This window comes from Perognathus longimembris, chromosome 12, assembly GCF_023159225.1.
Source record: "Perognathus longimembris pacificus isolate PPM17 chromosome 12, ASM2315922v1, whole genome shotgun sequence".
NCBI classification, from domain to species: Eukaryota; Metazoa; Chordata; class Mammalia; order Rodentia; family Heteromyidae; genus Perognathus; species Perognathus longimembris.
In genome coordinates this window covers 59,383,121-59,409,918 of record NC_063172.1, presented here as the reverse complement: position 1 = coordinate 59,409,918, position 26,798 = coordinate 59,383,121, and the positions used below count along the sequence as shown (strand labels likewise).

The following is a 26,798-nucleotide window of genomic DNA, read 5'->3' as shown; positions in this document are numbered from 1 at the left end:
ATATATGACTCAAACCACATTTGGGACTTCTGAGCTGGTAAATTCAGGCAAGATTTTGCATTTTGAGATGATGCTGTAATCAACATATTTGGTGAAGCTTTGAGCACCTTTGGATAGGTAAGTATCTGGAATGAGGTGAATGAGACAGGGGTAGAGTGTTATAGGCAAGTACAATGTCTCCTTTACTGCTCAAGATGTTGATGTGCCAATCCTCAAACACATGAACATGTAACACTAAATAGTAAAAGCAACTTTGAGGCTGTGATTAAAATTAGTATGTACTTTAAGATGACAAAGTAATCCTGAACCTGGTGGACCCAATCTAGTTACCAAGTCCTTAAAAGCAGTGAACATCTCTGGCTGGCATCAGGAACACGTAATGACAGAAGGGTTGAAGGACATAGTATGTAGGATTTTAGGATGGATGAAGGGGGTCATAAACTAAGGAGTGTAGGTGGTCTGTAGAGGCTGGACCAACCTGGAAATGATTTTCATGCAGCTCCTCCGAAAAGGAGTATTCCACAACCAAACCCTGATTTTAGCACAGTGAACACCATGCTGAACTTGTAACCTATAGGTTTGTGAGATAATGAATCTGTGCTATTTCAAGCCCTGTATATATGTATGTGTGTGTTTTCGGTGCAATACTGGAGAGCTCAGACTTGGGATTTTGAGCATGCACTTGGTTCTTTCACTCAAGGCTGCTATTCTTCCACTTGAGCCATACCTCTACTTCTGACTTTTTGCTGGTTGATTGTAGATAAAGAGCTCATGGACTTTTCTGCCAGGGCTGACTTCTGACATCTAAACTCAGATCTCAGCCTCCTGAATAGCTATAGGTGTGAGCCACCAGTCTCCAATAGATTCTGTAATACTTTATGGCAGCAAAAAACAAACAAGCAACCAGAGGTGGTGACCAAAGATGAATTAGTGTCTAGAAAAAAACAGAAGCTTTTCTACTATTCCTGATACAGCTCACTTCAGTTGAGAAACACTTGGCTTCAGTAGAAATGCTAACAGTTGGGCTAGCAATTCTTTAGAGCCAGACTACCTGATTGAACTGATACTTTTTTATTTGTACAGTAGTTTTGCTCTGAAGCAGAAAACATTCTGAGCTGCACATTCTGAAGTGGATAACATTGAAAATCTATTAAATGGATAAATGAATGTCATTAGGATAGGCTCTGGGAGTTGTAATGACTTGTTATTAAAGTGCTGTTTGTCCCATCTCAATAGTTGCTGACTTTCTTTTCTTTAGATTCTAGTTTATAATGGTCATAGTTCCACAAAATACAAGGCCAAAGTGAATTTTGTAATACACAGCTCAATCAGTAAGTAAAAAGGATGTGCAAAAATTTTACTAGGTGCCTAGGGCTCACACCTATAATCCTAACTATTCAGGAGTTTGAGATCTGGAGGTCTGAAGTCCAAAGCCAGTCTGGTAAAAACAAAAGTCCCCGATACTCTCCAAAATAACAAGCACAAGGCCACAAGTTCAAATCCCAGTACCACAAAAAAGATAAAACAAACAAACAAAAAAACCCAATTTCTTAAAAAAGGAGAAAAACTGCATGAGCAAACAATTCTAAACTCAAAATACAGACACATCTCAATATATATTACAGAAAACTTTTTATCTTAAATGATCAAAAGGATTTTTAATGGCTGTTGGTCATTTCTGCATCAAGAAACTTTAGTGCAAATTTTACCAAGTACATTTATATAAAAAAGAGGTTATTATGTCCATAAACAAATATTATATCAATACTGAGCATGTAACAAACTGGTTGGCCTAAGTACTTAAGAGCAATCAACATAATAAGCCAGCCCTGCAACTAAAAATTTGAATATATTTATGTCCAGATCTACCTTTAGTCCAAATTAACTTATACTGAGGATGGAAGACAGAAAAACAAAACCAAAATTTATCTGGTATAATAATAATTCCTATGCAAAAAAGTACATTTCTTATTAACATGGCACATTACCTATTTCTATATGCTACTGCATAGATAGAATTGGTATTATTTTAGTTGCTGGAGTATCACAGTGTTAAGAACATCTGCTTCTTGCAGTGTCAGGCTTTCATCTGTTAGCTCCTTATTTGGAAATGAAGTCACAAGAATAAAGTCAACAGTTGCAAATTCAGGGCGAGACTGTACAATAAATTCCCGAACATCCAGGATCCTGAAGAAATAAAAATTTTAAGAATTGCTATAAACAAAGATGTATTTCCATGCAAGCAAAAAAAAAAAAATCAAACCACCATAATATGATAAATGTCACACAATTTCAACTCACTTAAAGGTGCAAAAATTTTCTTTAGCTTACAGTATTATTTCAATGGGAAAATTTATTTCAGTCTTCAATTAAAACATAATGATTAACTTGGAGTGAAAACATTAATTTCACTGTAAATAAACTGAGTTATAAAGTGTTAACAATACTACTATATTAAACTTACAAGTTTTATCGTTGAGTAGAAAAATGTCAGGACCCTTGGCTGGTTTAGAACAGCACAAGTTGCATGTGGGTACATGCGTGTAAGCCCAGCTCTCAGGAGGCTGGGGCAGCCAACATCAGGAGGGTCAGGCCAGCCTGAGCACTATATAGCTGCACAGTAAGAAAGCTGCCTCCAAATACTTCAATAAAAATCACTCTCGTACACGGAATCTTAACCAAAAAACTTCACGTGCACTAGAAATAATGATAAATATTACAGGGACACTTAAAACATACTATACTTGATACCAACATACTTTCATATCACAAGTTTATATTACAAAGAATTTGTTATATAAAAAGTTATGTAACTCTTGGTGGAATTTTATTTTTTGAGGGTATTGTTGTTTCTTGAGATAGGGGCTCACTACAGCCTAAACTAGTGTTGAACTTAAATTTATTTTAAATTTTTTAAGTCCAAATAAGATTTTTTAATCTTAAAGCCTACTTAACTTCCATCAGCAACAATGCAAAACTATAGCTCTTAATTTGTTTTTTTAGTGGTTGGAATTTATATAAAGATTTGGATGATTTGCAGAGGTTGTTTACATATGTTTATTTTATTATACACGTCTATTGCCATTTGTTCTGTCAAAAGCTCTCTTTAAAAGTAACATAAGGAAAAAAAAAAGTAATATAAGGGGCCAGGCACTGGTGGCTCGTGCCTATAATCCTAGTTACTCAGGGAGCTGAGATCTGAGGACTGTGGTTGAAGCCAGTCTGGGCAGAAAAACCCCTATGAGATGCTTATCTCCAATTAACCACACCAAAACTGGAAATGGCACTGTGGCTCAAGTGATAAAGCACTAGCCTTGAGCATAAGAGGCTCCGGGACAGTGCCCAGGCCCTGAGTTCGAGCCCCACAACTGACCGAAAACATCAAAAGGAAAGAAAAGTAAGGAATTTCATGCGTCTCCTCATTTTACTTTTCCCTGCTGGTAAAGCAAACTTACCTGTGTGTGCTATTGAATCTTTGTATCAAACGACTGCCATCTGCTAACCTGATTTGAATTTTGGTGGTGGGCACCGAGTCATCAATGAGAACAACTGCATTAAATATGGACTTGTCCTCTTCTTCTGGGGAGGAGGGTGTGCTGACTATTTCAGGTGTGAGGCTACGGAAGAAGATTTCCAGAATAAGAACGCAAGTGTGCACACGGGAGACACCTCACATGGAAGGTGGACAGTAGCTGGATGTATGGCTGACTCCAGGACAAGCAGGATGCAGCTGCCTGTGCTTCTCCTCTGCTTCATCATATTACATTGTTTTTCATATTAAATTGTCTTTCATCATATTCAATTGTTTTGGATATTATTCTCATTTACTTATTCAATATCACTCAAAGACCTAACTGTATTTTCCTACCTTTACCTCTGTAATTTCAGACTGTTCAGCACAAGTTTCATTAGAAATCACAGCAATTATGTTAATACCAAAGAATCATTAAGATCACACACAAATACACCTGACTTCAACTCTCAACTATGTTAATTGTGTAAGTTTAAATAAATCAATCCCTGAAATCTCATTCCACGCATATATACCTACACATACCCATACATATATGTGCAGCTATGTCTGGAGGAATAGACTCATGAGGTCATGAAATCCTAGTAAATCCTTAAAATACTGCCTAGAATAGGTCTACCTATAGTTACACGTATCAGCACAAACCTTTTTAATGTAAACAATATTATTTTAAAACATTTGATTTAAGCAGTTACTGTCTGGCAAAAACAGAGGTCACTAAAGCATTAGTGAGGAATAAAATGTTATTCATGGTGATGAATTTATATAATGAAGCTTACTAGACAGAACAGCTTATTATTTGACTTTGATTACTAATGACATTACATTTTCTTAGTAGCTTGAAGATTAAACAAGTTACAATCACTTAGCAGGATGGTCAGTCATGATAAATAAAGTTATTGTCAATGCCAAAAATGGGGGGAGCTGCTTAAGGTGAGAACAGATTTAGTTCAATCTTTTACAGACAGAAAACCTTATTCTCTCAGACATTCTGAAGGCTTCTTCTACAGCCTTCATTGCTTAATCTAAAATAGACAACGTACCTGGCTTCCTTTAAGTTATTTTATCAGTATAAAAATTCTATGAGCATCTGGGCTTTAGTATAATGTAAACTGAGCCCATCATGACTCACTCCATCAAAAAAGTTGTTCCATAATACATAGATAGTACGATTCTCACTGCTAACACTTTACCTGTAAGAACTAATCTGAGAAAATACGTGATAAAGATAAAAAAAGGAGAAAATGATCATTTACAATGCATCGTTAACATATTAAGAATGTTCTTCTTTCTTTGGTCTCAAGTTTGGAATTGAGGGCTTAAGAACTTGTAGTGTGAAACAATTTACTGTCCCAACAGTACAAATGAAAAGGAAGAAAGTCCAGGGAAAGGGACATGAGAATGCATAGGACTTTCTTTACAAAATTAATAAGCAGATATACACATTATCATCATCATCACTGCCACCATCTCCAGTCCTTTCCATCGGAACCATCCTGTGAGACACTGTTGCATAACATAGTCACCCTGCCTGGTTACAATGGACTCCACTACGGAGGTGTGCGATGTGATGAGAGCTCATGCTCACCTCCACTGTCTTCTTATTGGTGAAAGGCAGGATGGCAGCTCAGCTGTAAAGACTGGCATTCATTAGCGCAAGGGGGCGCTTGAAAAGAAGTCTTTGTGCAGTTGGCATCACACTGTAATGACCCTAAGGACCAACTGTGCTGAGTGCTGAGGATGCTGAGTTTACTTTAGGCTCTTCTCCATGACAGAAAGCTGCCTCACATTTCTGTTCTGTCATCTAAAGCTATTTAAATTCTGAACAGGCCAGCCTTTCCTGAAATATATGTGGGGAATTCTAGATGAGGAAAGCCTTTTCATGTGCTTCGTAAAAAGTACGTGTGTCAAAAGTCGAATACTAGATGAGCCCACAGACCAGCAAAACCAACCATTTTTAATAACCTGCATTAACTTTTTTTTTTTTTTGCCAGTCCTGGGGCTTGAACTCAGGGCCTGAGCACTGTCCCTGGCTTCCTTTTGCTCAAGGCTAGCACTCTACCACTTGAGCCACAGCACCACTTCTGGCTTTTTCTGTTTGTGTTGAGGAATTGAACCCAGGGCTTCATGCATGCTAGGCAAGCACTCTACCACTGAGCCACATTCCCAGCCCCTATATACTGTTTTTATGTTTCAAGTTTATATAGAGATAATTATTTTTAAAAGAGCAGGAAGTTAAGCTAGGCACTGCCTGTAATCCAAGCTACTCAGGAAGATGAGATCTTTGCATCATGGTCCAAAGCCATTCTGAGCAGGAAAGTTTGTGAGACTTTTATCCTCAATAAAACCAACAAAAAGCCCAAAGTGGAGCTGTGGCTTTAGGGGTAAAGCACTAGCCTTGAGCAAAAGAAGCTCAGGGACAGTGAAAAGGCCCTGAGTTCAAGCCCTAGGACCAGCACAAAAAAACAGAGAGACAGACACAGAGAGACAGACACAGAGACACAGAGAGCGAGGGAGAGAAGAGAGGGAGTGAGGGAGAGAGCGCCCACGATGGCAGGAAGTTAACTGATAAAAAATCAAGGTCTTGGCAAACAGGAGGAAATAATGTGATACTTAATTCCCTCAAGAAGGCGAAAGAGGAGCTGGGGATATGGCCTAGTGGCAAGAGTGCTTGCCTCGTTATACATGAGGCCCTGGGTTCAATTCCCCAGCACCACATATACAGAAAATGGCCAGAAGTGGCGCTGTGGCTCAAGTGGCAGAGTGCTAGCCTTGAGCAAAAAGAAGCCAGAGACAGTGCTCAGGCCCTGAGTCCAAGCCCCAGGACTGGCCAAAAAAAAAAAAAAAGAAGGCAAAAGAATACTATTTTTCCCCCTCCACATTATGGAAGAAGGGGAGAATGGATAGTCATTAGCAAGTGTGGACAGTGAGTAACACTGAAAGTTCCTTTCTGGCTTTATTTCTGGCACTATTTCTACAATGGGACGAAATCAAAGAAATCTGAGAAGGGCAAGATATACAGGTAGAATGAGAGCTGAACCAAGTAGCGCACAACTACAGGAGTATTGGGGCCAGTCCTATGCAAATGGAAAGGCACATCACTGCCTGCTCAGCAGCTGAGATTGTCCCCAGTACTGTCCAGACACACACGAGCAGACAATCCATTGACTGTAGAAATCTGAGGGACTGCCCAACAACTGGGAAAGGACAGGAAGAAAGGTAGGAAGAGGCTGTTGTTCCTGTTAGGAAGAAGTTTCCTCAAGAGAAAAGAAAGAGAGAATAAAGATAGGGAAGAAAAACATAAGAGCTAAATACTAAATTCCTTTCTATTTTGAGACAGGACAAAGGAATTAATAAGCAATGTGTACATGGCAAATAATGAGGACTTGGAAAGGAAGGAATAGCATAAAAAGGAGTAAAGACCCACAAAAGGGTAGTAATACATGGAAGAAGAGAGCTACTTTTCCAATATATTTTATTTATGAAGAGTGTTAAGTCAATCACACATTATGCCATGCATATTAGTATTTAAATTATACTATTCAAAGTCCTACCGTTTCCTTGGAATAGTCTCAGCCTCAGCCTCCTTCACCTACTATTAAATGAGGTCAGGTTTTATACATAAAGGTTGCAATCCAAAATAAAGAATCTGGCTACTTAAAGATGACCGAATGCCATCAACATAAAGCACCTGATCCTGCTGCAGGAACTTAGTATACGCATAGCAGACACATATGCTTAAAGCCACAGTGTATGATGTAAGGTACCCATTTGCCTGATCTTACTCAGCAACAATTCACAATTCCCCATTTAAAACCATGTGCTCTGAAAGAGGAGTAAGGCACAGGGTGAAAAGGAAACACCCAGATGCTTGGGTTTGAACCCTATGAGACAGCTATTTTCTTATTCCAACTGCAAAATAGAATATTATGGAACACAATACCTATTCCTGAAAGGACTGGTGATGAACTAATACAGGGAAAGTAATTCGAGAACCAGAAACAGTAACTGCAATCCACATGTTAGCTACTAATATTTTACACCAGATTCATACATCTACTGCCTCCAAGAAGGTCGAAAGTTCAAAGTTTGGCTTTTTATTCTGAAGGTTGGCTTGCTTTTATTATTCTCAAAAATAAAATTCAAGTTGAACAAAGTGGTATTCTGGTCGCTGTAGGAATTTTACCTTCCAAGTTTTTGCCCTTCTCCACTGAAAGCTTTGAACCTCAGTCTAGGTTTTGTGTACTCCTGATCCTGACGGTCCTCCATACCCAGGTCCACCTGGCCACCATGAGCCAGTCGCTGGAGCTCCGGGGGAATCTCCCTTCAAAGGGGGAAAAGGGTCGAGTCAAGGTTTTGAGAAATAAAACCACATTGCTGAGATTACTGTCATCAAATCATGAGCTGTACTACAAAACAGTTGCGGCTTAACTTATAAAAATGTCCATGATTACTTAAATCTTTGTAGCTTGCAAGTTGTTCTCAACACATATGCCTTCTTGGTCAAACAGATATTGTACTGTGTTTAGAAAATTAAACTGTGAGGTAACAACTGACACCTAAATAGCAGTACACAACTCCTATGGGTTTTTTTTTTTTCAATAGTTAACACAAGTATTTCTTTCTAAACTGCCGGGAAGTTCTGTGCCTCGATGCACGTCTGGCTGTTGGGTCCCTGGTGAGCACTGTTTCGCCTCACTGGCAGAAGCAGGGCTGCGAGAGGGATGGACATGCAGAGTGAACGTCTGGGTGACACAGAATCCCGGGCTGCCAGAGAAAACAACTCTGAGCCTAAAACCTGCTTGAGCTACAAATAAAGTCCATACTCTGAAATCTCCAGGCATGCAGTCACCATGTAAACTGACCGAAGACCACACTTTGTTTGAAACTTTACCAAGTCCTCGACTGCAATGCCGTAGCAACAACTTCATTAACGTGTGCCTCGTTCTTTTATTTTTATACTAGTCACATTTACACGGGTGCTAAACTGAACAAAGATACAAACTTTTATTTTTTGAACTCAGGACCTTGCCAGGCAAGCATCAATTTAGTCATGTCTTCAGCCCCTTTGGGTTTAGTATTTTTCAGGTAGGATCTCAGGCTTTTCGCCAGGGCGGGGCTTGGACCATGATCTTACCCTTTATGCCTCCCACACGGCTGCCATGTTCAGCTTGCTGAGATAAGGGCTTGCTAACCTGTTAGCCCAGGCTTGCCTTGAACTGTGAAAATTTCTATCTTTGCCTCCAAGTAACTAGGGTTACAGACCACCATACCATGTTTACTACTACTTATGTGTGCTGGTGTGGTCTTTCTTGAATACTTATAAATTGAAATAGCAATTTAGACTAAAGAAATAAAAACAAACCATCAAAAATGATACATGTTTCAACGTATTAAACTACTTTAATATATTGAAAGTGGGATATTCTATCAATATTTGGCAAAATTACATGTATAGGTAAACAATCTTATTTCTGAAGTTTTTTTCCAGGACAGTGGAAACAGTATTACAAAGTACTATACAAATGAGCCAGGCTGGAGATGTGACCTAAGTGGGACAGTACCACCTATGAGCAAGAATGCTGAGTTAAGAGCTCAGGTTCTGAGTTCAAGCTCCACTGCCAGCACAAACATCCAATACATAAATTGAAGACAATGGGTCTTACATAATTGAGAACCGCTATCATTCTTTCATTCATTGAGCCTTTTTAAAAATTCTTCTTGGTTGTAACTTTCTAACATGTGTGCCTCAGATCTTAAAATCCTTTTAATATACCATTTGTCTGAAAATTAACAAAGTTTATAGATTATTTTAACAAAAAGTTAGTTTTGATCTATATCACAGCATAAAATCATCACTGTTTTCTCGTAGCATCTATTCAATATATCCCATCCAATGATGGGTTTCTCTGAGCAGCTCAAAGCTCTTCCAGTGACTTGTAACAGTAACTTAAACCATTCTATCCAAATATTAGTTACTATAATATACTGCCTCCTAGGTCAGCTTCTCATTTTTCTCAATAACTTTGGCATAGATTATAGAATGTCTTGTCTTTGTGTGTTTCCTATTTGTGCAGAACTTAAAATCAAAATTTACACTAACTCATCTAAACCATCTTTCCTCCAGAGTTCCCTGACCATTTCAACCCCAAAGAATACTCATCCTCATTCCAATTCAGCTACTGACCTGGACAATTTTATTCACTTGCAAAAGGCTCCACCTTCAATTCCTATATGTAGTTTGACCTACTTCGGTCTCTTCCCCTTCCTGAATCTCTCAGTTTATTACCAATCTTATGTCTTTAGTTGTATTTTTACTGGGAATGGTACCACTGTCACCTACTGAAACTGTAAGGTAGAAAAGCTTGTATTAACATAGCAAAATCACTTGACCCTTCATCCTTTGGCAAGAAGGGCTGGCGAGTTGCAATGTTCTTTGGATGAGTCAGGCACTGAATATCTGGTTCGTTGCTGAAAATTTTAACTTAAAACCTTTTGCAATATTCTGTCAACAACGCCACTTTAAAAGGATTTTTAATAGTAAGTTGCTGGAGTTCAGGCATATATGCAACGAAGAGTTATCTTGTCAATAAGCAGAATCAGTGGATTTATGGATAGAGAGCTACAAATGAATTGATTCACTGACATATTTCATTAAAATGTTTCATCCAGAGCCTATACTTTCATCAGATTTAAAAGGGGTAAGTAGTCAATGGCCCTCTGCACAAACATTCAGATAACCTACCTCCCTAGCAATGACCCCACTAATCAATTCTTTTTTGTTGTTGTTGTTGTTGTTGTTGTTGTTTTTTGGCCAGTCCTGGGCCTTGGACTCAGGGCCTGAGCACCGTCCCTGGCTTCTTCCCGCTCAAGGCTAGCACTCTGCCACCTGAGCCACAGCGCCCCTTCTGGCCGTTTTCCATATATGTGGTGCTGGGGAATCGAACCGAGCTTCATGTGTAGGAGGCAAGCACTCTTGCCACTAGGCCATATTCCCAGCCCAATTCTTTTTTTTAAAACTAATTTTAATGTACTTTTTACTTTTTATTTTAATTTTTTGCCAGTCCTGGGCCTTGGACTCAGGGCCTGAGCACTGTCCCTGGCTTCTTTTTGCTCAAGGCTAGCTAGCACTCTACCACTTGAGCCACAGCGCCACTTCTGGCCATTTTCTATTTACATGGTGCTGGGGAATTGAAGCCAGGGCTTCAAGTGTACGAAGCAAGCACTCTTGCCACTAGGCCATATTCCCAGTCCCCCACTAATCAATTCTTAAAAACCAGTAGCACACAACTGAGCAGTAGTCTGTTAAAAGAAAGATTATCCCCACTCCAGGAAACAGATAGAACATAAATGATACATCTTACCCTCTCTTAACAGACTCCAGAAACTGAGCATTTGCTGGGTCACTGTAAGGCCTCAATTCTCCATCATCTAAACTGAAACCATTGCTCCACAGTTTAAGCAAAATCTGAACCTGTTGATCATAAAAATTAAAAGTGTAAGAATCCACTTTCAAACAATTTTAAGGTTCAAATGTCGTATCTTACAACATATTATGCAAGTGATTTATTTTAAAACAGGGTGATACTTGTTCTATTCTTTATTCAGAGTTAAAAGATATGAAACCATATGTGTTTGCTTAGCAGACTTATTTTTAGCTTAACAAATTGACATTGTTCCGCATTGTTCCGCATACCAAATGTTCCGCAGATGGACCCTGGCCTCAGAGTACAAACAAATCAATGAGAAGGCAACCTAACACCTGCCACCCCATCCCGCTCCTTCATTTACACCATACTCTACATCATACTCTTCTGTGCTCCACAGCTTAGAAGCAAGACTAACCCTCCAATCACCTTCCAAGAAACTCCTAGTGTTGAAAATAGCACCAATAATAAAATAAAATTATAATTCTAAAGATTTGAAGGCAATACAATGACTTTACATGTTCTATGTTAACAACTCAACTCATTTTACATTATGACTATGTATAGTATATGTTACATATACACAAATACAGATTAAGATTATATATAATATTGGCAAAATATAAAAATATTAAAATAGAAATATACATATGAATATATTAATATAGCATATGTATATAATTAGAAATATTATTTTATGTTAATTATGATGAATTATACGTTCCTTCTACAAAGCTATGAAATCTCTAATTAAGTGCAAGGCTGACAGAAATATTAAAATTGAGATGGAAAACTCACACACTGGTCCTTAATCCATGCATCAAAAACTAACAACACAGAGATTTTAAATTTACAAAAAAAAGTAGTAACTACAGGGGGATAGTTATACATTTGTTTTTATTATTGTACGTACATCTTGAAGTTGATTTTCTCCATAGATATATTCAGACCGTTTACAAAAGGAACTGCCCAATCTGTATCCTCCACCTGTAAAGGACTAAAATACATAGTAAGTAAATAAAAAAAATCACTAAGGAAACAAATGTTATTAATGTGTGATGCATTTTTAAACTAGTAAATCATAATTTCCAAACAGGTTCACAATTACTAGGTTAATTTCATAGTAGAACGAAGACCTTATGTTATAGAGAAGTTTATTCAGGAAAGAAATTAAGTTTGTTCGTTCATTCCTTCCTTTGTCCAGCTGTCCATCCCTCTCTCTTTCTCTCTCTCCTTCCCTTTCTTTCTTTCTTTTCCCAGTCATGGGGCTTAAACTCAGGGCCTGGACACTGTTCCTAAGCAATTTTGCTAAAGGCTAGTGCTCTACCACTCTGAGCCAAAGCACCATTTCCGATTTTCTCGTGGTTAATTGGAGATAAGAGTCCCACAAGGACTTTACAGCCCTGTCTGGCTTCGAACCATGGTCATCATATCTCAGCCTCCTGAGTAGCTAGAATTACAGGCGTGAACCACCGGCACCTGGCACAGATTTCTTAAAAATCGGAAGTTGAACTAGAGCTGGGGATATGTCCTAGTGGCAAGAGTGCTTGACTCATATACATGAAGCCCAAGGTTCAATTCCTCAGCACCACATATATAGAAAAGGCCAGAAGTGGCGCTGTGGCTCAAGTGGCAGAGTGCTAGACTTGAGCAAAAAGAAGCCAGGGACAGTGCTCAGGCCCCGAGTTCAGCCCCAGGACTGGCAAAAAAAAGTTGAACTAATTTAGGGTAAAATTAAACGAAGATATACATTTATGCACTAAAATATGTATTTTTTAAAAATATGTAAGTAGTAATCTACTTCAGAACAAATTTTATAATAAAGTTATATTTCATGAATTAAGTTTCACAAAGGAGAAATTTTTATAAATGAGCATAAATTCTAATCTATCCTATAAACTGCTTTTTTCCCCAACTATAATAAATCATCTATGATCGTGCTAAATTTAAATTTAGTTTACAATAGATCCTTAACAGTTGATGACAAAATTATAAGAAATATTCTCAAAAGACACATCTAGGAGCAACTCAAATCTACTGCTATATAACACCCAAGCCATATGGTGGCTTAGAAAATCCTCCAAATGACTCAGGAGATTTTCAGATTGAGAACTACTGATTAATATGCATGGCCAGGATGCTCACATCTGTAATTCTAGCTACTCAGGAGGCTGAGATGTGACGACAGTGAAAGCAAGCCTACGCAAGAAAGCCCATTCCATTCATCTTCCATTAACTACCAAAAAGCTGGAGCTATGTCTGAAGTGGTAGAGTGCTACCGTTGAGTGAAAAAGCTTAAAGGACAGCACCCAGGCCCTGAGTTCAAGCCCCTATACGGACACCAAAAACAAAAAAGCCCCCAAGACACTGGTACCTGTCCTCTTCAGTATCCCAATACTGTGTCAGCTGACACCATCACAGAAGCTGTATAAGAATTTACAGCAACTTAGGCAGTTACAAAAGCAATGCAATAGAGAAAGATGGGCCTTTGCAACAAGTGATATAATTAGATACCTCTGAGCACAAAACAAATCTAGTACAAGCTTCTCACCTTCCATGGGTCAGAGGATTAAGCATAAAATGTAAACTTCAACATATTGCTAGGAAAATTTTTGGGACCTGAAGTTATGCGAAAAATTATTGGGTAAGACACCAAAAGCATGTTTCATATAAGAAAAAGAGATAAACTGAACTGTAAACATTAACCACTAAACATTTATACACTGCAGAATACCTTAGGAGGATGAAAATACAAATAACAGTTTAGGAGAAAATATTTGGGAATCATTTATGTATTTAATGAAAACGACCACCTATTAAAATAGAGAACACTCTATATTCACAATTATAACAAAGCAAATAATCCAAAGAGAATGTGGACAGAAGTCACGAAGAAACACTGCACTGAAAACATTCATGCTAATGGCAAATGGGCATGTGAAAAAATGTTTGATCTTTCCAGTCATTAGGAGAATGCAAGTTAACTAATTATGAGGGAAAAGTAAACTAAAGTCACACTATATTCTCATGACCTATCTATCAAAATGGCAAAAAAAAAAAAAAAAAAGCACCACCACCAATGGCTGACATTAGATTCTGTGAGAACCTAATATAATCATTTTGGAAAATGATTAGGCAGTTTCTTGAAACTATTCTCTATCACACCAATGAAAGCTCCTGGGCTTTTATTCCAAAGTCAGGAAAATTTGTATTTGTATAAATCTATGATTGCTCACAGAAATTGTAATGGGCTATCTATTACAAATCTAGAAACAACTAGAATGTGCCTCAACAGGGAATGCTTGTATACATGGTGGTCTATCTATCCACAATGTAGACTTCTGTGAGGAATAAGAAGGAACCAAATACAATCACAAACAATAACTTTGATGAACTCAAGGGCATTATGTTGAGTGAAAAATTATATTCCCCAAAGGTTATATACTGTATGATTCCATGAAAATTCTCATTACAAACTTACAGAGAAAGAAAACAGATGGATGATGACCAGATGTTGAGAGTATAAAGGTGCAGGTGTGACTATAAAATGGTACACCAAAAAGCTTCAAAATGATTGAACAGCACTTTGGTTAGGTTGGTTATCACACAATGTGACATGTGTTCCAATGTCAAATTCCTGGCTTTGATCCTGTATTATAATCATGCAAAATGGAGCCACAGTGACAAATTGTGAGCTCTCTGCATTCTTGCTGCAAATCTCTGAGAGTCTATAATCACTTTACTATTTAAAATAAATAATCTGTTACTTAGTAATAGTAAGAAACTGCTTCAATTTTCTTTCAAGTACAAAAAATAAAGATTATGTAACTGTAAGTCCTGGGTAAATCACTTTTATAATAACAATAATTTTAAAAAGGGAATCAAATAAATAATTTGTAACTTATTTTGAAAAGAAAAACAAGATCTGTAAACAAGTTTGAAAAAACAGAAATATAGACTTGCTAGAGCACCTGTCTACATAGTGCAAAGCTCTGAGTTCAAACTTCCAGCCGCACATACATACACACACACAAACACATATACACAAACATGGTAGTTTTTAAATGACACTGACCTTACATTTGTCATCACTTGAAGATCTTGTGGCCTCATCCAGAGGAACAGCCCCATGTTCCCTTGCTTCTTTGAAAAGGTCATTCACAATTTTCCCGGTTGAAGGTTGAACTATATGTAATCCACCGTATTCATGTTCTCCTGAATAAAAGCTTTAAACAGTATAGTTCATGAATAAAAATGGAATAAATATAATCTAAAGTAAGAAGCTACATAGTCTTATGAAATAAACTTTACTTAAGAGACATTCCTGATTTCTGTGGAAATCTTTGGTTTTTAAAATGGAATTAAGGAAAGGATAGAATGCAGGTACATATACCCATACATTCGGAAGGCCCATCTGGCACCCAGCATTATAACTGGCATGGCTGCTTCCCGCTCTGCGCTCAGGGGCTGCTTATGAAAAGCACCTTTCACTAATCAGGGAAAGAGAGTGACAGTGGGAGGCTAGTCCCTCCCCTGCGAGGAAGTGACACTCAGGAGAGAATGCTCAGTAGAGATCCTTATATTTAGTCATTATAAACATCCAACTCTATAAACTATAGGGCTACAGTGTATTTATCTCAGATTTTGGAATTGCGGATAATCTACTCCGTTATAATCCTCTGTTAAAAGTAAATAATTTAGAAGGGTTTTTTTTTTTGTTAATGTCTTTCTTTTACAGCAACCAATTCTTATTCTGACTCTAACTTCACAAATGTTCCTGTGAAACATAAACATTTCCTTCACTTGAGAGAAACACTCTACTTTCATCTTTCAATACATTTTTTTTCCATCAAGGATAACAGAAAATGTAAGTAAAGTGTAAGATGACAAAGTCCACCCTTCATTTCCTGTACCACTCATTTTAGTACCAAATTCACACTAAAGAGACTTGAAAAGCAATGGGGGGGTGGGGAACGGGAATTACATCAGCACTGGAAGCTAGGAATAGGGGTCATAGGGGTCATGTGCAAGATTTTCTCCAGAGTTAGCATGTGAACACTGAACAGATCACCTCTCTACCTGGAAACAAGTGGGCGGCAACAGAGCCCTATTAGGCGCTGTGGGCGAGGGGCTTTCACTGGACCGCCAGTGCGTGCTCTGGACGAGTACACTGGGAGGAGCAGGAGCTAGGGAAGCCTTCCTCCCATGCTTGTACTCTGTGCTCAACGGACCGGCACAGCAAGCAAGGGTGAAGGAGAAACAAATGCAGCTTGACTGCCTCTTGGATTAGCTGGATAGCAGATGGTCTTAGGACTTGGCGAAACACAGAAGAGCAAAAGCAACGTTTCCTGCTGCTCTTCCCTGTTCCAGGTTTCTAAACTCACCTAAAACACCCTTCCTCTTGAGCTCTCCTTTAGTGAGAAACATCTTTTTGGAAAAGATTCACTAGCTCTTTGATGGTTTAGGGTTTTAATGTATATTTAAGAAATCTTTGCCTACCCTAAGATCAAACATATAGTCCATTTTCTTATAGAAGCATCACTGTTTTAACTTTTATATTTAGACCCATAATCCATCTGGAACTGATGGTCTGCATATGGGGTAAGGGAGAGGCCAAAAATGATTCTCCACACAAATGTCCATATGTTCAAATAACAAGCAATAAAATTCCCTCCCCTTTCCCTCTGCAGGGTCACACTTCAGAACTCAAGTGGCCATTTGTGAGCACCTATGACTCCGTTCCTTGGATTTTCCACCTACTGCCAGTCTTTACCCTCTTCAATACTGCAGCTTTGGTGCAAACCTTTACATCCACTACTGTCAGCCCTCTACTTTGTTTTAATTCATGTTCTGACTATTCTTTGGGTGTTAAGGAGGAGAAGCAGCAGTATTTCCTGACTAGTAATGTTCTATGCTCACACAAACATATTTTCAAATAAAACATTGATTGCAAAGGTTTCTTTTCAATTTGTATAATTTGGTTTTCCCCCTCATGTGTTGACTACAAAACCTCCAGTATAGGCTGAATGAAAATGGTGATAGGAGTTATCATTCAACTGACCACACCTGAACTTAAAATTGTATTACCTCATTTCTTTGACTACTTCAACTGTTTTCTTCTTTATTTCTTAGCCTCCTTATCCTTTGTCTAACCATTGCTAATTTTATATCACACAGCCAGTCCTTCCTTCTAAAGCCACAACAGCTAACATTTACCAGGGTAATAACGTTGTCATTTAATCCTCGGAACAATAATATCATCCCCAATTTATAGGTAAGAAAATTCGTTGATAGGCTACTAGGAGAGAAGGAGAGGGAGAGGGAGAGAGGAGAGGGAGAGAGAGAGAGGAGAGAGAGAGAGAGAGAGAGAGAGAGAGAGAGAGAGAGAGAGAGAGAACCAGAATAAGGTCAAAACTTTTATTACTATAGGGGTTTGGGGGCTTTTTTTTCTTTTGTTTTGCTGGTCCTGGGGCTTGAATTCAGGACCTGGGCACTGTCCCTGAGCCTGTTTGTGCTCAAGGTTAGTGTTCTACCACTTGAGTTTCAGCACCACTTCCAGCTTTTTGAGATTATTGGAGATAAGGGTCTCATGGGGACTTTTCTGCCCAGACCCACTTTGAACTATGAGCCTCAGATCTCAGTCTCCTGAGTTGCAGGATTACAGGCATGAGCCACTGGCACCTGGCTTCACCACAGTTTTTCATCACTAAATTTGCATTTTAAAAATATTGACTTTACTGCATCCACTATACAAATGTAACCTATTTTCTTGACTTTCAAAGTTGTCTATAATATGACCATATCCAGGACTACCTGTATAATTTGGACTAGTTGAAAACTGAAAACGTAAGTCCCTTTTCTCAAAATTTATTAAAGGACCTCAAGACATTACATCAAATACAGGTGACATAGCCATGAAGCCTGTCCTGGTTGTACCTCCACGTATCGAACCTTTTTAAAATCCAAGTTTTTCTGCTACTAATCTGCTAAGGTTCTGCTCGTTTAATCTGGTTATATTGCTTATCAACTTAAGTTATATTTTCTCAATGCTTATGAATGCCTAGAATATATTCCTCATCTTCTATGCTTACCTAGATCCTAATAATCCTTGAAACTCAACATTGTGCTAGGCATCTACATACTCCACTATCTCAGTTAATTCTCAAAACAAAATTATTACATAATGACTTGTAGAAGACATGTTTTTAATGTGTATTAGAGTGCTTCTTTTTTATTTTTGTAGATTACGTATCTCCTCTAGTAAATTTAAAACAAAGACCATATTATATTTAGAATTTTAGACAATGAACATATATTGGCTTGAAATGGCAAGGCGTACAAACTAGTGGCACACAACTACAAACCCAGCACTTGGGAGGTGTGGCAGATGAGTCTGAAGCTGCCCTAGGCTACAGAGTGAACTCCTTTTGAAATAAAGAAAAACATAAAAACCAAAGCTCATATAACCATGCTGATTTCTAACAGTGCCTGAGGAGATGGACATAAAAACAAGCACTTATTTTACCCAGCAATTCAGTAGGTAGAATGATATTGAGTAAATGTAGACAATGAATGGGAAAGCAAGAGAATTATGTGTGTGTTTATGATTGTTAGATAATAAGCACACTAACAAAGCTAACAATAATTTCTTAGGCATTACATCCCATGTAATTAAAGATTTCATTCTACATAAATACCCCTTAAAGAAGCTCATCCTATTGGGTATGTAAATAATACTAGAGATCAAACCTGGGCACAAAATTATTGCTGGGGATATAGCTCAATGGTAGAATGTGTGCTTAGCATATATGAAGCCCTACATTCAATTCTCAGCACCAACTAACAAAAACCCCACCATTATGAAATTAAAACTATTAATAACATTTCAGATAGTGTAAGAAAGTAAAACCATTCACTACAACACGCTAAGAATTATATATACATAGAAAGCCAATTTTTAATATATTTTAAAAACTCAAATACTTTGAGTTGCTACACCAAGGGCTAAAGTCACTCATTATATTGTCAAACTAAGGACAAATATTAAATGAGTAAAACTATGATACACAAATAATACTGTACTTTCAAAACAGGAAAACCTATAAGTTAAGACGTTAAAAATACTATATGTACATACATATAAACATATATACATATATATCAGAAATTAAATGCAAGGACAGGATATTCAAATCGTGCCAAGATACCAACCTGCTGATTACAAAGGAAAAACTGTACCTTACAATGAAGTGATGTGTTGGTCAGCACCTTAACCAAGTGAGCATATCATCAATAGTGGTAAAACTTGAAATTATAGGGCTCCTGATGTGATATAATAAAAAGCAGAGAGTATCACTCATCTAGTACGCTTGACAAAAATGTTTTTAACAAGAATCTAATGAGGAAGAAACAATGATCTAGAATGTGGGGCATTTTATAAGACATGTGGTTTAGACCCTTTTTAAAGTGTAATAAATTCTAGATTACGTAAGTGAGCTAACTAACAACAAGCAACAAAAAGGTGGAGAGAATGCTCTGGATTCAAAAATTCAAAACAGGCATAATCAGATGGAAAGTACATATGGTACTTGGTTGGGTCCTAAAATTCCAAGAAAAGGCTGTAAAAGAGCTGATTACAGATTATATATTAAATGATATCACAGAATCACTACCAATTTTGTGTTATCAGGGATAATACCAGGAATATTAAGTAGTGTATACTTATTCTTGGGGGATTCACAGGGAACATTTATAGATTTAGTGTCACAATGGCTACAATTTGCTGAGTAAAGAAACATTATACATGTCTGCAATGTTAAGGCCCAGAAACAACTAGTAACCAAGGTAAAGCATACACTGTATTTATTCACTATACTAACCTTTTGATTATGCATGGGTGCAAAAATTAGTACAGAAAATATAAATACTACTTTATATTCATGTCAAGAGAAATACTTTGTTTTTACTTCACCTAAAAAAAGGAATATACTGGGGCTGGGGATATAGCCTAGTGGCAAGAGTGCCTGCCTCGGATACACGAGACCCTAGGTTCGATTCCCCAGCACCACATATACAGAAAACGGCCAGAAGCGGCGCTGTGGCTCAAGTGGCAGAGTGCTAGCCTTGAGCGGGAAGAAGCCAGGGACAGTGCTCAGGCCCTGAGTCCAAGGCCCAGGACTGGCCAAAAAAAAAAAAAAAGGAATATACTGACAAAAAAAGTTCTGTGGCCTGAGAAAGAACTATTTTCTAGCCAATCACCCAACTTTTGATAATTATACTGTGATAGAATAGAATTAGATAATTAAAAGTTTCATCCCCAAACACTACCAAAAATGTTAATGAATCTATTCATAACAATAAAATACACTCCACTCTCTCATCTTAAAATTTCATGGCTGATGCTCTTATACTCCAGGAATTTTAACAACAGCCAATACTATCCAGGAAGAATACTTCTTGTATAAGCCTTAATGGAACAGGATCAGGCAGACTTCAGAAGTTATATAAAGATATTTCTTTTTTGCAATAATGGGGATTGAACCTAGGGCCTCTCTTGCCTCCAAGCCTAGAAGTTAAAGATTCTTAAATGGAGGACAAAAACCTACAAAGGCTCTATGGACAGCTCTAAGAAACATCTGAACCCTTAAAAACATTTGACAAAATGTACATGTCTACTGCTTTGGAAGGAAAGGGCCTACAACTTTCAGCAGATCCTCAATGTGTCTTATGACTCACAACATACTTAAGAACCACTGTGCACAAAAAAATACCATTAAAGATATGATTTTTCCCCCCTTTCTCCAGTCCTGGCCTGGGCAATGTCCCTAAGCTTCCTTGGCTCAAGGCTAACGCTCTACCACTTACTTGAGCCACAGGGCTTTTCCTGTGATTAATTGGAGATAAGAGTCTCACAGATTTTTCCTGCTCCACCTGACTACAAATCATAATCCTCAGATCTCAGTTTCCTGAGTCGCTAGGATTACAGGCACTGGCACTCAGCTTGAAGATATGACTTCTTGTGATACCTAATATACCAGAGATTTAAAGTAATTTTCTTAAAGTTTCTGCTAGCTTTTGGATTATAAAAACTTTAAGAATACTACCTATCTTAAGAAACCCTAATTTATTAAACTCTCCCAACTCATTTAAGTGCATTTTGACTTGTGAGTTTTAAATAGTCGTACTATTTTTAAAACAAGACTTACCGTTGAGGTGGTGTCCGTGGGCTCTTAAAGACTGTAGCTTTAGTTCTCTCAGACTTGGAAGATTTGCATTTCACTTCATCTTCATACAATTCTGCCAAGGCCAACTACATAATAACATGCTTGTTATAAAAACATGCAACACTAGAAATAGAGTATACTCTACAACCTATAAAAAGAATATTAAATTGAAATTGAATGGTAAGGATTGCTCATGAAAAAAATGAAGCTTGAAGGTTATTACTACAACAGATAATTCCTTTTCAAACTAAACCCATTGCATACTATACTGATTAGAACTAAGTAAATTATTAGAGCAAATTTAAAATATAGTTACTGTTTAATTACTTTCAATTAACTACTCAACAGTTTAAAAGCCTAATAACAAATCATTTTTTCCAGTTTGGACTTATATAACTAACTCTTCCCATCTATAAAATTTTTCACTTTGATATTTCAAAGTCCAATGACATTAGACAATTTCAAAGATATTGCTTAAAAGTCTATCAGAAAGAAAGTGGGGTGGGGGTAAGATGATAGATTAGAAGTATCCTGACCTTGACTCAGAACAAGAGTGAAGTAACCAAGGAGAGTGAGAGTATTCTGATGAGAGCAAGAGACAGAACATCAAGAATCAAAATGGCAGGATAGGTGAGAAGCAGGGAGAAACAGAAGGTCCAAGAGAAAAGTACAGAGAAGTAGAAAAAGCCCCCAAATCCCGTCCCTGGCTCACCAGGATCAGGAGTTGGGGGTCAGGGAGCTGAAGATGCATTCGTATACTGGAGCCAGACAGTTGGCAATTCCAGCTGGAGGGCAATCCCACAGCTTCTGCAAACCAGTTGGAGTTTGGTGAGATAGTGCCTACACTGGTGTAGGAAGCTAGCTTTGCTCAAATACATTTATCATTCCCCTGCCCTCGTCTTAAGAGCTAGATAACAAGGGCTTTGCTATATAGTTTGAGCTAAAAACAAGGAACAATCATGGCTCAGGGAGTCCAAAGACACCTGACATTTTGGAGGAGGGAGAAATGGTTATAAGAGATGATCATGGAGAGATGAACAGTCTGCTGAGGACCTGCTAAGGCTTAAATGCCACAGGGAGCTCATGTAGCAAAGGGTCTGGTGCTCAAAAGCCCAACCTTCATGGCAATAAACAAGTCCTATTTCCAGAGTCATAGCAGAAACACAAGCCTGTGGTTGGTATATGAGTTAGCCTCCAGGTCCAGCCTCCTGGATTTCTGTTGACTGCCAGGGGGAGCTGAGACTCACGAGCCTAGAATCTTTGAATCATGTGATACGACTTCTCTTACTCAAGGAGGCAAACTACTGGGCAGAGTATGAAAGCATAGAAACCTACTTCCATGACCTGAATCTTAGCAAGTGTTAGCTGCCAGGTAAGTCTGAGAGCCCTGTGCTTTGGCTTTCGGAATCATGTGATCACCACAGCCTCCTTCCACAAAGGGAGATAAAGTGTTGGGTGGTATTCAAAAGCACTGAGGCCCTCCTCCTTCAGGAATTGCATCCCAGTATGTGTTTGCTGTCAAGTGTGACAGAGGCCCCAACCCCAAACCCTCCAAGTCATTTGATTTCCACAGCCTCCTCCATCCCAAAGGGAAGCACACTGCTGGGAAGGGCCTTGATGCACAAAGACTAGCAGAGTGCCTAGATTCCTCATCAGAGAGAAACTCAGTGCACAGCGTTGGTGATTGAGCCCTGAGACTCGTGCATGATAGGTAAAAGATAAGTCAAGTTTTAAAATAAGTACATAAAACAAAAATAAAGTTATATTTTTCCTAATTTTTTGTGTACTCCTACTCCACCCCACCCTTCACACAGGCAACAACTTACTACTATATGTCATTTTGTTAAAAATGAACATTTTAAGTTGCTCTGTAAGCTTACAGAACTAATTTCTGTGTGTGTGTGTGTGTGTGTGTGTGTGTGTGCACGCGTGCGTATGCACACGCCCACCAGTCCTGGAACCTGATCTCAGGGCCTGGGTGCTGTCCCTGAGCTTTTTGGCTCAAAGCTAGTACTCTATCACTTGGGCCACACATCCACTTTTAGCTTTTTTGGTGCTTAATTGGAGAAGAGTTTCACTGACTCTCCTGTCTGGGCTGGCTCTGAACCACAATCCTCTAATCTCAGCTTCCTGAGTAAGTACAATTATAGGTATGTGCTACCATCTCAAATTTGAACTTAAACTTATATTTCAGCTCAGGCACTGTGTAACTTTGTGCATATTCTTTACCTTCTCTAAACATTAGTTCTTAAGTATTTACATGTCAACAAAAATGTTAGTAGTCTTTGGTGGATTTCCTCCGGATCCAATTTTATTATTTCATCTGAGCTGAAATACTTTCATGCCACTCCTGTAAGTGGAAATGTCTGTTCGAAGGCTCATTTCAGATAATCTATACAAAACCGTAACATTTCTAAGTCCTCATTGCACATGCTGACTGCCTAATAATTTTTACATTACACATCATGTTGTCATTACAGGTTAAGTATCTTTTACTCAAGTGTCAAGTGGCATAGGACCAAAAGTATTTTAAATTTCAAAGTTCCAGATTCTGGCATACCTACACAGACTTTACTAGGTGAATACCAGAATTAAAAAAAGAAAATCCAAAGCTCATGTGCTCAAAACATTTTAGATTTTTAAATTAGGGATGCTCAGATTGTATTTGTGAACTTTTCCTGCTTTATCTCTCTTACTACACTATTTCCAATAGAGTACTTGGCAGCTACTAGTAAACACTGAGGTAATTTGGGGGTTTACTCTTGTCTTAACACCACCACCCTAAACTTTCCCACTGAACACTGCCCAGCCTGGGGAGGTGAAAGGAGCTAGGATGCCTACTCTTGGTTTAAGTCCAAATGAAATTTTCAAGTATACAGTAAGTTAGAGGATCACAGGGCTATAAAGCCTTTAGGAGATGCTATACAGCTCTCCAAGGCAAGATGTATAAACACTCCTTTGCTATTTTAACACTGATAAGACTCCACACTGAATGGCAGCTAAGATACACTTAAAGAGGTTTATTGCTTGTTCTTCCCAACCCAGAAAGATTCATTGCAAGCTGTCAGAGAATAAAAAGTATCTACTGAAAACTGGACTAACTAGGTAGGTTTTACAATAAACATGTCTACATTAACAATAAAATAGTTCAGAAGTATTTGATATCTAAGAAATCACTTGGGAATAACATTATTCAAGTCTTTAAAACCTTTGATACATACTTTATTTCTTGACATATCATTATGGTTGTTTCTTGCAAGTCCTTCACATTCCAATTAAATCTTAGAGGATAGATGATCAACTTAAATACTATTAGTGGTATATCAAATTATTATTAATAAATTTGTTACCTTCTTACCATTCGCCTGCCTGCCATAAAGCAGAAAGAGAAAAAAACTTTATGCAAGTATGTCTGCAAGAGTATCTTGAACTATTCATTATATATTGATTCACTAGATTGTGTGTCAACCATTTGCTAGGTACCAAGTCATCATTAAACAATGCTCACTTTTCACATAAAAAAGAAATGGATTTGAGAGTGGATATCACTCCACAATCTTAACATTAACGGCATTAGAGTAAACTACCTAGTGATGTTACAGCACACTTTGCACACAAAGACAGAGCCAGGATAATACAGGAACTGTGCATAGGCCCTTAACAGACACCATTAATTCTCATCACCTGCAGTTTAGAAGTGAAGACGCAGACCATAGAGGCCACGACTTTTCTCCTAAATTCTCAGAACCAAAGTTGATGTGGCCAATTGCCCCCTCCTCCACCTTTTGTTTTTTTAAACATCTCATGCTGACTCTTAGGTCCACATTAGAAAACATGGAGGTGGATAAGTTCCTCATGTTTAATTCTCTTTAGAACCTCTGAAACAGGGACACTTGGAAGTATCATTGAGGTTTCAGTCATATCTACATTCTTCAAATTCTTCTTCCTATTAACTACTTTTGGGGGGCATTCAATGATAACTCTTCTTTAAAATGTTAAGCTCTGTAGTTTACTCATCTCTGATGCCTTTGTAAAAAGTCTGAAGGCTCCCAAATGGCTTAACAAGCTTGAAAAGGCAAATTCCTTAGACGGATTAAATTTAGTAGCATTTATTCATAAACCAAAGACAAACAAAAACAATTCCCCAGAACCAGTGTGATCTGACTTCCAAGTGCAGAAGAAAAAAGGAAGGCAAAGACAACAACCTGACTGGCAACAGTTTGGTTGGATTAACAGGTTGATTATAGCTCAACTGGTTGCCTACAGGTTTATCAGAAACCAACCAAAGCTCCACTTTGGTTAATCTAATTAAACTCTATGGATTCCTAGATGCTCAGTCCATCACTGTTCCCGGAAAAAATTTATTTCGTTCCTCTCAACAGTAATCCAGTACCAGCTACGGATGTGATGGCCTATTTTACTATCGTCACTTCTAGATCTTAACAGTAAGTGACAAGGCAGATAGTTAACAGGTCGGTTCAAAAACATAGAATGAATGTGTAGCTATTAAACTGTTCTGCCAAGGTTTGTGGAAGCAGTCTCATATATATATATATATATAGATAGATAGATAGATTTTTTTTATTACCTCTCCTTACAGGTGTTAACCTATAAGGAGATGGAAAAAAACAGCAAAAGGGTGTCAGCATCTGCCCGAAGGATTTAGCGCACTCGTACTTGGTGAACTGGAGTGTTTCTAACATCACCGAGTTCCGTTTTTCGGTCGTGTGCATTGTTCCACCAACTCCCTTCTATAACTGTAAAGGCTACAGACAGGAGGGATGCAGTCAGCGCTCTCGTTTAACAAAGAAAAGCGACTTGATCAGAAGGAACCATTTTGGATGTGGAAGTTGAGATTCCCGCGGGCGAAACCAGCAGCAGCAGGTCGTTGACTTTGCAAGTGACTGCGGATTTCTCACCGGCCAGGGAAAAGAAAATCTGCAGATTTCTTTTAAAAAAAAAAAAAAAAAAAAAGGAACCATCCGCCGGTGGGCCGCCCGACCCCGCAGGATGCCGGCCAGGCCGGCCTCCGCGGGCCTTCTCGATGAGGGGGGCGGGGGAGGAGGGACGGGACACCGGGGCGCCCGGGTACGTGCGCGGCGGCGGCGGCTCCGCGCGCCTCCCGGGCCGTGCGCGCCTCCCCCCTCCCCTCCCCCCCCCGCTGCGGTCGGCGCCGGCTCCGCCACACGTGGGCCCCCCGCCCTCCCGGGACCCTCGGCGCCACCCGGCCGCCGGCGCCCGGCTTCCGTAACCCGCCTCACCTGTAGATCCCGCGCGCTCGGGGGCCGCGGCCTGGAAGACCGCCCCTCTTGCTCCTCCGGCCCCGCGCCGCCACCACCCTCCGCCATCTTTCTCCCCGCGCGCTGCGCCCCGCGGACCGCCTGAGGCGACTTCCGGAATCGGTTGCTTAGCAACGGCGGGAGGAGGCGGAGCCGCCGCGCCGGGAAGCCCACGGGAGGGGGCGGAGCCGCGGCGGTGGCGGGGGGGGGGGGGCGCGGGGGACGTGCGCGCGCGTCAGCGAAACGTCGGAGTCGGCTCAATCCAGTGGGCGGGGGGGGGGGGGGGGGGGGGAGGAAGAAAGATGTAAGAAGAAAATAATCAAACGCACAGCAGAGC

At 39.0% G+C, this 26,798-nt stretch overlaps 1 protein-coding gene across 3 annotated transcripts; it reads right to left on the bottom strand.

The window, feature by feature from the left end:
• Window positions 1–844: 844 nt before the first annotated feature.
• On the bottom strand, window positions 845–26,566 carry Ubxn2b (UBX domain protein 2B). 3 transcript variants are annotated; one of them, XM_048358613.1, is made up of 8 exons: window positions 26,444–26,566; window positions 21,165–21,268; window positions 15,035–15,185; window positions 11,873–11,956; window positions 10,897–11,006; window positions 7,719–7,856; window positions 3,456–3,617; window positions 845–2,187 (listed from the first exon to the last, which is right to left on the bottom strand). In XM_048358613.1, exons 1-8 carry the CDS (start codon window positions 26,528–26,530, stop codon window positions 2,025–2,027), a joined length of 999 nt encoding a protein of 332 aa, XP_048214570.1. In that variant the 5' UTR covers window positions 26,531–26,566; the 3' UTR covers window positions 845–2,024. The 3 variants fall into 3 exon arrangements, with proteins under 3 accessions (XP_048214570.1, XP_048214571.1, XP_048214572.1); XM_048358614.1 differs by having other exon boundaries at window positions 11,873–11,946; window positions 15,040–15,185; window positions 26,444–26,553; XM_048358615.1 differs by lacking the exon at window positions 26,444–26,566 and adding an exon at window positions 24,541–24,573.
• Between the last annotated feature and the right edge of the window lie 232 nt (window positions 26,567–26,798).

Coding starts and splice junctions, on each gene's coding strand:
- Ubxn2b (XM_048358613.1), bottom strand. CDS start 26,530: ATGGCGGAGGGTGGTGGCGGCGCGGGGCCGGAGGAGCAAGAGGGGCGG. Junction 11,957..15,034: donor CAAGTGATGACAAATGTAAG/GTCAGTGTCATT, acceptor TATGTATTTTAG/TCCTTTACAGGTGGAGGATA. Junction 7,857..10,896: donor CTGGAGTCTGTTAAGAGAGG/GTAAGATGTATC, acceptor CCCCCTTTGAAG/GGAGATTCCCCCGGAGCTCC.